At 39.3% G+C, this 13590-nt stretch overlaps 1 protein-coding gene across 17 annotated transcripts in view; it reads right to left on the reverse strand.

The window, feature by feature from the left end:
• The window catches only part of ALG9 (ALG9, alpha-1,2-mannosyltransferase), a 100882-nt gene that overhangs the window by 52063 nt on the left and 35229 nt on the right, over positions 1-13590 (reverse strand). The window contains exon 14 of one of the 17 annotated variants that reach the window (XM_021102101.1): positions 7761-9478. In XM_021102101.1, the coding sequence (XP_020957760.1) occupies positions 9467-9478 (12 nt within the window). In that variant the 3' untranslated portion in view covers positions 7761-9466. 17 annotated transcript variants of the gene reach the window in all.

Consider the following 13590-nt stretch of genomic DNA (forward strand, 5'->3'; position numbering starts at 1 on the left):
GGCATAGGCCTGGCTACAACTCCTATTTGACCCCTGGCTTGGGAACTTCCACATGCCTCTAGTGCGGCACTGAAAGAACAAAAAGAGAAAAACAAACAGACAAAAAGTATATAAATTCAACAGAATAGGCTCTGTCTAGGTTAATATTTGCATCAACCTATGAAAATGTATAACTTATTTCCTACATGAATGTTGGGAAAAGCAAGGAAGGGGAAATTGGCTGGGAAAGGTGACCTATTTTCTAGTGATTCTTATGTTGGATTCCAATGGGTAACTTTGTTAGTTTACTTGAAAATTCTCATATTGAAATATTAATCGCAAAATATGTACAGGAATAGAGGTTATTTATGAACTTTTTTTCTACTAACATAGATCATCGAGGGGTGGTGAATTTTTTTTAAAGATTAAGTAGATTTTAGAGTTTGGGGTATTTTGAGCACAAGCTACCCATTCTCCTTGTCTGGCCCTGCAATAAACCTTTCTCTGTTCCCAAAAAAAAAAAAAAAAAAGGTTAAGTAGATGTTTAAGGAAAATGGATAGTGCATAATAGGGGACTAAACAGGGTTAAATACTCATGGGAAAATTTTGTTGTAATAACAAAATAAAAAGAAATATAGGCTAGTTCTTTGTCCAATCTATAGAACTCTTACAAAAAACAAGATCTGTAGTCTGAAAAGCAGTTTGGCAGAAGAGCTGGAGGAAAGGTAGCAGAAAAAGTGGCATTACAGGAACAGCAAAATACCTTTGTAAAGACTCACAGGTGTAAGTGAGCCAGACAGCCAGGCCAGTGGAAGAGACTAAGTTATGTGATGCAGGCTGTACGTGCCTCCAGGCTTTGAATTAGGGTTTCTGTACTTGACCTGACTGCAGAGTTTAGAAGCATCAATGTAAATACAGACCTAACATAGCTTATTCCATCATCCTACAATATACCAAACTTGATAGAGAACCAGCTAAGATAAATCTGCCAAACACTAAACTCTGCCAACTCACATTAGAAACAAATGACAGAAGAAAGTGAGACAGTGTCTTAAGTGACTATGCAGTCACAGATATGATAATGAAGGTCTCTGAAGCCAATTTCTTTCCAAGTTAAAGTTAGCATTTTGGAAGAGAAAGATAAAGGAAGTGAACAGCAGATATAAACAATGGAGTCAAATCAAAGGACTGTTTTTATGAATCACGGCTTAGAAACTAGAGTTCTTGGTAAGGGTCAGAATGCATCTCATCAAGACCAGAGTGAATGTGCTTAGAAAAACTCCTAACTAAATGAAGAAAATTTTAAACTATAATCCAAAGGAGCAAAAGAACACCCAGAGAAAATCATAAAATAAGATGCTCTAGTCCAAAAGACATGATATTTAAAACAAAACAAAACAAAGAAGGAAGAACTAAAATTTCAGGAGAAAATAGAGAATTATAAATAAAAACCTATAGTCTCAAATATCAATGAAGCATTTAAACTAACATATATTTTTTCTTTTCTTTCTTTCTTTCTTTCTTTCTTTCTTTCTTTCTTTCTTTTTTTTTACAGCCACTCATATAGCATATGGAAGTTCCCAGGCTAGGGGTCGAATCAGAACTGCAGCTGCTGACCTACGCCACAGCCACAGCAACACCAGATCCAAGCCACATCTGCAACCTACACTACGGCTTGCAGCAACATCGGATCCTTAACCCACTGAGTGAGTCCAGGGATCAAACTCACATCCTCATGGATACTATGTCAGGTTCCTAACCCACTGACCCACAACAGGAACTCCTTATATGTTAAGAGAAGGTGACAAATAAAAAAAACTAAAGCAGGTACTTTTCCTAAGCCCTGGATATTATGCCTGAAACAAACATAAGCCAACTTGAAAGGGCAGATGAAAGAAGGCAGACCAACTAGGAACCTCAGGACCCCAGGAACAATATTTTTCAACAATAACCACTCTACTACAAAAATGATCATTAATTTTATATGTCAATTTAGCTGGGACACAGTATCTAGATATGCAGCCAAATATTTATTCTAGATGTTGCTACAAAGGTTTTGGGGTTTTTTTTGTTGTTGTTCGTTTGTTTTACTTTTTCTTTTTACAGCTGCACCTATGGCATATGCAAATTTCCAGGCTAGGGGCCAAACCAGAGCTGCAGCTGCCGACCTACACCACAACCACAGCAACGCCAGATCCAAGCTGCCTCTGCGACCTATACCACAGCTTGCAGTAATGCCAGATCCTTAATGAACTGAGCAAGGCCAGGGATCGAATCCATATCCGCACAGACACTCTGTCAGGTTCTTACTCCACTGAGCCACAGTGGGAACTCCACAAAGGTATATTTAAGAAGAGATTAAAATTTAAATCAGTAGACTTTTGAGTAAAGCAGATTACCCTTCATAATGTGGGTGGGCCTCATTCAATCAGCTGAAGACCTTAAGAGAAAAAGAATTCTTTTATCCCCCTAGGAAGAGAGAATTCTGCCTCCAGACTGCCTCTAAACTTGAGCTGCAAGATCAGATCTTCCCTGGGTCTTCAATGTATCAATCACCTTACAATTTCAGACTTACTGTCCCCCACACAATTGTGAGTCAATTCCCAAAGTAAATTAAATCAATCTCTGTCTAATACACACACACACAACACACACACATTCTATTGTTCTGTTTCTCTTAGAAGCCTAGCATATCAGCCAATACTCCCTCAAAAACTGTCATTCCACCCATATCTCTGACAGTAAATGTCAAGTGGAGAGCCTAGATGTCCACTCTTATCAGGCTGTAATAAGGACCCTCCTCCCGGCCTGATGATGTCAGAGAGGAACAAGTAGGGAGCCAGGACATTCAACCCTGCTGGGCAGTAATAAGCCTTCCTTCTCCTCTACCACCCTGTGGCATCAGTGGAATCCACCCAACCTGGCAGTAACGAGGCACCCCTCCTCTCATATGCTGAGGGGGTAAGAGAGAAGACCTAATAGAGACTCACAATTTTCACTACCGTCCAAGATAATGAGGCCACCCCCTTCCGATAGCATCAGTGGAGTTACGTAGAGAGAAATAACAAGGCACCCCTGCCCTTTCAGCCAAGGTGATATCAATAGAGGCCTAGTAGAGAGCATGAACTCTTGCTGGCATCCAGCAGTAACAAACACCTTGTCCAGCCCCAGGTATCAATGGAAGCCAGGTGGGGAACCTGGACATCCATCCCCATCTGGCAGTAACAAGGCAACACTCCCTCTCCCATTACTGTAGGCTCAGAGGAGGCTGGCTAAAACAGAAGCCTTAAATAAGATCCAGAGTCTCATAATATCCAAAATGTCCAAGTTTCAATGAATGGAAGATCTCGTGACATGACAAATGACAACACACTTCAAAACAGAGATGACAGTGATGTAAAATTACCAGAGATTTTAAAGCTCTATGATAAAAATGCTTCAATGAGCAATCACAAACACGCTTGAAACAAAAGAACAGAAAGTCACAGTAAAGAAACAGAAAGTCTCAGCAAAGAAACAGAGGAAGTAAAGAAGAACCAAATGGAAATTTTAGAAATAAAAAAGACAAGAACTGAAATTAAAAGCTCAGTACATATGCTACACAGCAAAACAGAGGAGTCAGAGGAAAAAAAATCAGTGAACTAGGAAACATAATAATAAAATTATATAATCTGAGTAACAGGAAAAAAAAGGACTGGAGATAAAAGAGAGCTTCAGGAGCCTCAGGAGCTGTAACAAAAGATGTAATACTCATGTCATTGTGTCCCACAAGGAGAGAAGAAAGAGGGCAGGGCTGAAAAAGTATTAAAAGAAATAATGGTTGAAAGCTTCCCAAGCTTGGCAAGAAACTTATGGAATCAAGAAGCTAACTGAACCCCAAGCAGACTAAACTCAAAGAAATTCATTCTAAGATAGACCATGATTTAACCTCTGAAAACTAAAAACAAAGAAAAAATCTTGAAAGCAGCCAAAGGAAACAGACACAATATTTTTCTTTCCTTCTTTCTTTCCTTCTTTTTTTGTTTTTTTTTGTCTTTTTTAGGGCTGCACCTGTGGCATATGGAGGTTCCCAGGCGAGTGGTCTAATCAGAACTATAGCTGCCGGCCACAGTCACAGTCACAGCAACACCAGATCCGAGCCATGTCTGTGACCTACACCACAGCTCACGGCAATGCTGGATCCTTAACCCACTGAGCGAGGCCAGGGATCGAACCCGCAACCTCATGGTTCCTAGTCAGATTCGTTCCCACTGCACCATGACAGGAACTCCATATTTTTCAAGTATTAAATGAAAAAATAACTGTCAACTCAGAATTCCATATCAAGGGAAAATAAATTCTTTAGAATGAAGGGGAAATCAAGACATTCCCAGATGCAGAATGGTCAGGATGGGCATTATCAAAAAGTCTACAAAAAATAAATGTTGGAGAGGGTGTGGAGAAAAGAGAACATTCCTACACTCTTGGTAGGAATGTATATTGGGGCAACCACTATGGAGAATAGTATGGAGGTTCCTCAGAAAACGTAAGGGTTACCATATAATCCAGCAATCCCACTCCTGGGCACATAGCCAAAAAAAGATCAAAACTCTAATTTGAAAAGATACATGCACCTGAATATTTACAGCAGCACTGTTTACAATAGCCAAGACATGGAAATAACCTAAATGCCTGTTGAAAGATGAAGAGATAAAGAAAATGTCATGTAAAAGGAGTTCCCGTTGTGGTTCAGCAGTAATGAACCCGAATGGTATCCATGAGGATCCCTGGCCCTGCTCAGTGGGCTATGGATCCAGCCTTGCCCTGAGCTGTAGTGTAGGTCACAGAGGCAGCTCAGATCTGGCATTGCTGTGACTGTGGTGTAGGCTGGCAGCTGTGGCTCCAATTTGACCCCTGGCCTGGGAACTTCCATATGCTGTAGGTGTGTGCCCCCACCCACTCCCCAAAAAAGAAAGAAAATATCATGTATACATACACAATGGAATGCTACTCAGTCATAAAAAAAGAATGAAATACTGCCGTCTGTAGCAACCTGGGTAAACCTAGAGATTACCATACCAAGTAAGATAAATCAGAGAAAGACACATGTCATATGATTTCATTTAGACATGGAATCTAAAAAAATAATACAAATGAACTCATTTCCAAAACAGAAATAGACCATATAAGACCATTAGAGTTACCACAGACATAGAAAACAAACTTGTGGTTATCAAAGGAAAAGGTGGGGGGGAGGGATAAATTAGGAGTTTGGGATTAGCAGATACATGCTACTATATATAAAATAGATAAACAACAAGGACCTACTGTATGGCACAGGGAACCATATTCAATATCTTGTCATAACCTATAATGGAAAAGAATATATATATACATATATAAAACATATAACTGAATTGCTCTGGTGTATACCTAAAACTAACACACACTGTAAATGAATTACACTTCAACTTAAAAAGGAAATTTTTAAAGGAAGGAAAACCAAGAAAACATGTCACTACCTTGAAAGAATGGCTACGGGAATTCTTGCAACAGAACAGAGACGATGAAAGAAGAAATCAGGTGAGATTAGGAAGGAAGAGAGAACAGAAAGAGTTAAGACAGGGATAAAAATAATACACTTACCTTCTCTTGAGTTTTCTGAATTATGTTTAGAGGTTGAAGCAAAAATTGCAACATGTTCTAGTGTGGTTCTCAATAAACAGGGGAAATATTTAAGACAATTAGATTATAAGCAGAGGAAGGTAAAGGAACATAAAGGCAGGTAAGATTTCTACACATCACTTGAATTAGTACAGCCAATCTGGAAAACAGCTTGGCGGTTTCTTAAAAAACTAAACACACACCTACCATATGATCCAGCAATCATATCTCTGGGCATTTATCCCAGAGAAATTTAAATATATATCCACACAAAAACCTGTACACAAAGATTTATAACAGCTTTATTTGTAAAAGCCAAAAACCGGAAACAACCAAAATATCTCATATAAGTAAATGGTTAAACAAACTGTAGTATATCAATACCATTAAATGCTACTCAGAAATAAAGAGGAACAAACTACGGACACAATTTGGATGGATGGCAAGGGCATTATGCTGAGGGGAAAAAAAGGTAATTTCAAACATAATACACTATATAATTCCTTTTATATAAAATTGTCAGAATAATAAAATTAGAGATAGAAGACAAATCTGCAGTTCCTGGGGGTCACGGATGGGGAAGGTGGGCTGTAACTATAAAGGAGAAGTACAAAGATGATCTTGGTAGTGACGGAATTGTTCTGCACCTTACTTTCAGTGGTGATAAACTGAACGTATACTTGTGATGAAATAGCACAGAGCTATACCCCCATCGGCTTCCTGGTTTGGGAATTACACTATAGGTATACTGGGAGAAACTGGATGAAGGGTACACGTACCCTTCTCTGAACTATCTTTTTTTATTATTATTAAAGTAGTTGATTTACAATGTTGTGCCAATACTATCTTCGTAACTTCCTATGACTCTGTAATTATTTCAAAATAATTTTTTTCGGGAGTTCTCACCTTGGCTCAGCGGAAACAAATCCAACTAGCAACCATGAGGATGCAGGTTCGATCCCTGGCCTTGTTCAGTGGGTTAAGTAAGGATCCAGAGTTGCCGTGAGCTGTGGTGTACGTTACAGACATGGCTCGGATCTGGCGCTGCTGTGGCTATGGCATAGGCCAGCGGCTACAGCTCTGATTGGATCTCTAGTCTGGGAACCTCCATATGCTGTGGGTGCAGCCCCAAAAAGACCCAAAAAATAATAATTTATTTAAAAAATGAAAAAAAAAGCAGGATGGTATATGTGACTGAACTGGTTAATTTGTATCTGTAATGGAAGAGTACATCTTTCTCATAAGAAACTCAATATAGAGGGAGTGGCAAAAACCAAATCCTCGTGAAAATCCTTCAACATGAAAGAATAAATGGAAAGTACTGAACATGTTGATAAGACTTGGAAGAGAAATAACAGAAACAATATTAATCAAAAGGAGATATCAACCAGAATTCCCTGGTAGCTCAGGAGGTTAAGGATCCAGTGCTGTCACTGCTGTGGATGAGGATGCTGCTGTGATACAGGTTTGATTCCTGACCTGGAAACTTCTGCATGTGTGGGTCAGCAAAAAAAAGAAAGAAAGAAAGAAAGAAAGAAAGAGAGAAAGAAAGAAAGAAAGAAAGGAGCTATCAACCTTGTTTTCTATGAAATAAACTGCTAACCAGTCTTATAGTAAATGCCATGATATTAAGGCAATAAATAATATGAATCTTTTTAGTGGGCTGGCATCTTGGAAGGTAATATAAGCCTATTTAGTTCTATTCCTTATGAAAGGCAGGCAGAGACAGCTATAGAAATCAGACGTTTTGGTAAGTTAAGGATCTCATTATTATTATTATTATTTGTCTTTTTAGGGCCACACCCATGGCATATGGAGGTCCCCAGGCTAGGGGTCGAATTGGAGCTGCAGCTGCCAGGTTACACCACAGCCACAGCAATACAGGAACCAAACTGAGTCTGCAACCTACACCATGCTCACAGCAATGCTGGATCCTTAACCTACAGATCTCATTTTTTTTTTTTTTTTTTTTGGTCTTTTTGCTATTTCTTTGGGCCGCTCCCGCGGCATATGGAGGTTCCCAGGCTAGGGGTCCAATCGGAGCTGTAGCCACTGGCCTACGCCAGAGCCACAGCAATGCGGGATCCGAGCCGCGTCTGCAACCTACACCATAGCTCACGGCAACGCCGGATCGTTAACCCACTGAGCAAGGGCAGGGACCAAACCCGCAACCTCATGATTCCTAGTCGGATTCGTTAACCACTGCGCCATGACGGGAACTCCCAGATCTCATTATTAAAGCAAGAGGATGCGGGAGAGTTCATCTCTTTCAGTCTGGGATCTGTTAATGAAGACTGAAAAGGTTCATTCAATTAGCATCTGTGCAGTGCTGGGCCATGTGGGCGAGGCCATGACGGAAGAACATGCTCGCTATCCTCTAGGGGCTTGCACCTCGTATAGGGAGTGGACTACACCTCGATCTTGAAGAACTGCCAATGCTCAAGTCCAGTTAGTCTACATTTCTACTATCACCAGGGTCTGGGGAGGGCCTCTCGTGAGTTCAAGAAGACTAAATAAAGGGTTGCTTGAATATTTAGTTAATTTTAAGAATCACCTGCTGTGCATCAAGCCCCACATTAAGTACTGTAAAAGTACATGACTCATGTCCTTATATAAGTTTATAATCTATCAAAGTAGGTTAGTTAACTGCATGCTGAGTATTGCTTTTAAAGCCTGCCAGAGATCTTGGTGGGTTCAAAGATTTGATATCTATAGCTCCTATTATGGTAATTTTTAAAATTTTGAAAGTAAAATATGATTCATTACAAAAATATATTTTAAATGCATTTTTAAAATCACCTATAATTCTACCACCCAAAGAAAATCAACATCAAACTGTTAGTTTTTGTCTCAGGCTTTTTTCTTTGCAGATAAAGATTTTCCTTCACAGAACCTGGATCACGCTATATATACAGTTTTACTATGACTATTTATAGTTTGAGCTTTCAGGGTCTGAATCCTTGGTAACAAGTGACTACTGCCCCTCAGGTCTAAGAGAATCAGAAAGAAGAGTTTCTTCTCTCAATTTTATCAGTATCTCAGTGCAACATCTGAGACCACACTACATAACCACATCATCTTCAATTCCAAAATCAAAAGGCTGCACTTAAATTTGCCTTAAAGTGTAACCAAAGAGCTCATTTTTTTTGTTTCTTCAGATTTAATCATTCTTTCTTGCATCAAAAATAACAAAATTGTAGGGTGACATTAACACATGATCATGAAACAAAAATGTGTTTCATTTCATTAGTCACAGGCTACATATCAACCAGCTGTCGAAGCTAAAAATATGCCTTGATTTAAAATTTTGTAAAATACAAGCATTTAAGACTCATTTTGAAAGAAATGTGACTTCTTTCAGTTTCTAACAACCCATTAGAAGCTTTGGAGAAGAAAAAACCAGCACCTCGAAACCAAAAGAAAATTTTTAAAGTGGTGGGGAATTCAAACAAATGCATCAATAACACCACACTGTATCTTAGTAAGATGTAAGGATGTTACGTGGTGAGGATGACAACTTAATGCCACGTCAGATGTAAACAAAAATATACACTCTCCAAGAAAACAAAAGCCCTGAGACAGAGGCAAGACATCAACAATAAAAAGTGTGCATTTTGTTGGGGAGGAGTGGACCAAAGGCAGTTAGGCAGTAATAAATACTCTCACAGCTTTTCCTCATCAGCTGTTACAGAGACTCTGTCAGGGATAGAGTCTGTAGCAGTATCTTCTCATCTCTCAAACATCACACTCAGGTAGCATGACATTGATACCTTCTCCTGCGGGACAGAAGCAGCAGAGAGACCTCTTTCTCCAGTCACTAGGCCACATGCCCAGGAAGCATGTCTCAAGATAAGATCTGCCACCACGAAACAGGGATTAGAAAACAGGTAATGGGACAAGCTGAAATAAAACACTGCAACTGGATGTCAGGTGCAGTTACAGCAAACTGGAGAGATATAAAGCTATTTCAAGGGTCTTAGAAACTCACAAAATATATAAGAAGAAAATACACTTCATTCAGTTCCAGAAAAGAATCATAGGCTCTCCTGACTCCCAGATCAGTGCTCTTGCCACTGTATCATTTCGCTGGCCATCGATACTATCCTATAATTTTTTTTTTTTGAAATAGGAACAATGGGGCCTAAGAGGAAACATTTGATACATAAAGATTTCAAGTGTTCTTCTGGCTCTTCATTTCTTCTTTTATATATACTCAAATTAAATTTTAAAAAGTAGTTGTTACCCAGAAGCACAGACTGCCCTACAGTTTTATTGTCCTCCCACAAAGCCTTGCTAAATACATATTTGTGAATGAATCCTTAAATTCACAAGTAAAAATTTACTGTGCCATAAAAATGTAAACTTACAAGTGAAAATTTTCAGCCATTCAATCACTAAAAATCATGAAAACATCACTTCATTTTTAATTGCCACCACAATGGATACTATTGAATTAATTTCTTTCTTTTTTTTTTTTTTTTTTTTTTGCCTTTTTGCCATTTCTTGGGCCGCTCCCGCGGCATATGGAGGTTCCCAGGCTAGGGGTCCAATCTTATTCTACTGTGCCTATTATATCAATTTGAATCTGCTTGCTTTGCTAGTCAAGGCTAATAACATTTAGTAAGGTTATCTACAGGGCAATTAATTTTCTCCTCGAACAGGATGTCCAATAAGGATAAGAGAAATGATTAACAGAGAGCGAAAAAGGAGTTCCCATTGTGGCGCAGCAGGTTAAGAACCAGACTAGTATCAGTGAGGATGTGGGTTCCATCCCTGGCCTCGCTCAGTGGGTTAAGGATCCAATGTTGCCACTAGCTTGGTGTAGGTTGCAGATGCAGCTCAGATCCTGTGTTGCTATGGCTATGGGGTAGGCCTGCAGCTGCAGTTCCAATTTGACCCCTATCCTGGGAACTCCCATATGCTGCAGGTGTGGCTGTAAAAAGAAAAAAAAAAAAAATACAATAATAAGAGAGAAAAAGAAGAGAGAAAAAAGAAAAGGAATGGCCCTCAATCATTTATTTTGATTGATTAACACAGAAACTGTTATATAAAGTATCTGGCATACATGTAACAGAGCTCTAGAAATAGAAAAGTACTTTTTTTTTTTTTTTGTCTTTTTAGGGCTGTACCCGAGGCATATGGAAGTTCCCAGGCCAGGGGTCGAATCAGGAGCTGCAGCCGCTGGCCTTCACCACAGCCACAGCAACTCAGGATCCAAGCCACATCTGCGACCAACACCACAGCTCACAGCAATGCCAGATCCTTAACCCAATGGGCAAGGCCAGGGATAGAACATACGTCCTCATGGATGCTACTCAGATTCGTTTCTGCTGAGCCACAACAGGAACTCCTAGAAAGTATTTCTTAAAAAGTAATGCTCCCGCACTTAACGTCTATTCAGCCCTGTTACATGGAAAAACAATTAACTATCACAGGAAAACACATATTCAAGTGATAAACCATATGGTATAAACTATAAAGTAGCTTTGAAAGTAAAGGCAGTGTGAAAAGAATACTAGGGAATCCAGAAACCAAACTTCTTATCCTAGAACTAACCTTTGTCAAGTTATAACTTCTCTGAGCATCAGTTTTTTTCACCCATAAAATGAAGAGCTCATAAACTTTATGACACCTTAAATTCCTTTCCAAATCCATAATTTTTCCACTGGCTAAATGATAAAAGCAAGGATAAATAAGAATGAGAATAAACAGTTCTCTTGTAACACTTGTTTTGAAAATGCAAATTTGTTCCAATGCAACTGATATATTAGGGAATAATGTGAGCATAATTCACTTTCTGCATTTGTTTATATGTCATTTAATCCATAAGAAAGACTAGGTGAAGCCAGAAAACTGCAATCATTGGAACCAATCAGCTAAGCACAGGAATATACAAAATGCATATAAGCCCGCACTCAAGTATCTCCCAACTTCTTTACTTTTTTTTTTTGTCTTTTTGTCTTTTTGAGGGCCACACTTGCGGCACATGAGGTTCCAGGCTAGGGGTTGAGTCGGAGCTGTAGCCACTGGCCTACGCCAGAGCCACAGCAACGCGGGATCCGAGCCAAGTCTGCGACCTACACCACAGCTCACAGTGATGCCGGATCCTTAACCCGCTGAACAAGGCCAGGGATTGAACCCGCAACCTCATGGTTCCTAGTCGGATATGTTTCCACTGTGCCACGACGGGAACTCCATCTCCCAACTTCTTTAGTTCACTGCATTGTAAGCAACACTCATCATGAAAGAATATGCAGCAAAAAACATTACTGCTGCAGTATAGTTATAACAATACAGTAGAACCAGAGCCTTTCCAAACACTCACTTGTAACTCGTTTTTTTAGCGCCACAGTACGGCACTTGGAAGTTCCCAGACTAGAGGTCTAATAGGAGCTGCAACTGCCAGCCTACACCACAGCCACAGCAACTCGGGATCCAAGCCATGTCTGTGACCTACACCACAGCTCACAGCAACACCAGATCCTTAACCCACTGAGCGAGGCCAGGGACTAAACCTGCATCGTCATGGATTTTAGTCAGGTTTTTAACCCTCTGAGCCTCGACGGGAGCTCCCTCACTTGTAACTCTTGACAAACTCAGAGGTAAAAGAGCAGAGTGAAATAGAGAAGGTCATGCAGGTTTCTTAGTTTCCACTCACACTAGAAACAGGATACAACTGAATCACTCAGCATTGAAGCCAAGGGTTGGCTAAGGCCTGTCACTCAGAACCAAAGGGTGAACAAAAATAATGCTGCTATTTAGCATGTTCAGGAAAGATAGAGAACATAATTATTTTGTCCTTTTGAATGAACCCATACTTAAAACCAGGGCGGATACCAGAAGAAACAAACATAAATGTAGTATGACATGTGCTCTTATATGTCTGGCAAAGTTATTTGGCCACTACAGTCTTGATCCTGGCACCATTTATTAAAGAACTACAACAGTATTTTTTTTAAATAATTGAGATTTTTGTTTATATACATATGAATGCAAGAGAAAAAAGTGAAAGCAAAAAACATCAAAATGGTAATAGTGGTTTAATATCTGGGTAACAAGATCATAGGTGATTTTTTTCTTATTGATAACTTTCATTATTTTATGTTACAAGTGTTTATTACTTTTATCATCAAAGGAAAACAAGTATCTTTTTAAATAGTTAAATGAAAGAAACTAATCCCTGATCATAGTTCCTGTAGAATTCACAGTAAGCCATCAACTCTCTCTCTTCTACTTTCCAAAGGATCAAAGGTGAGTGGACTGGATTGGAAGGGCACTTTCCTCACTATGCAGGAATCCAGAGAACTCTGCAGGAACCCGCAACTGCAGAAAGGTGTTTGGGCACAGTGACAGACACGACACACACAGAATATGCACCTGACCTATCTGTCCCTGCTTTTACCAGCCAGCATTTTGGTGACGCCTACAGGTCTTCTGCAAAATCTTGACCTTCTGGGTAAAGCTAAGATGTCACTTAATCAAATTTAACAAGTCTGGTAGCAGAGAATATAGAAATATGATCTAACTAGAGACAACCAGTGACTAAAGCCTAAGAAATGTACAACAGGCCACTGCAGATTTTTGTTTTTAAATGAAGTATAGTTGATTTACATATGACATTAGTTTCAGCAGTTTCAGGTGTAAAGCACAGCGATTCACCTTTTTTTTTTTTTGTAGATTATATTCCATTATAGGTTATTATAAGGTATTAGATATAATTCCCTGTGCTAGACAGTAAACTCTCGTTGCTTATCTATACCGTAGTAGTTTATATCTGTTAATCCCCTACTCCTAATTTGTCACCCCCCAACACTAACTCCTTTGTTTGTTTTGTGTCTATGAGTCTGTTTCTGTTTTATATGTAGAGTAACTATTTATTTTTTTTAGATTCCGCATGTAAGTGATATCATATAATAATTGTCTTTGACCTCACTATGCATAATATTCTCTAGGTCCATCCAAGTTGCA

This window comes from Sus scrofa, chromosome 9 (assembly GCF_000003025.6).
Source record: "Sus scrofa isolate TJ Tabasco breed Duroc chromosome 9, Sscrofa11.1, whole genome shotgun sequence".
NCBI lineage: Eukaryota > Metazoa > Chordata > Mammalia > Artiodactyla > Suidae > Sus > Sus scrofa.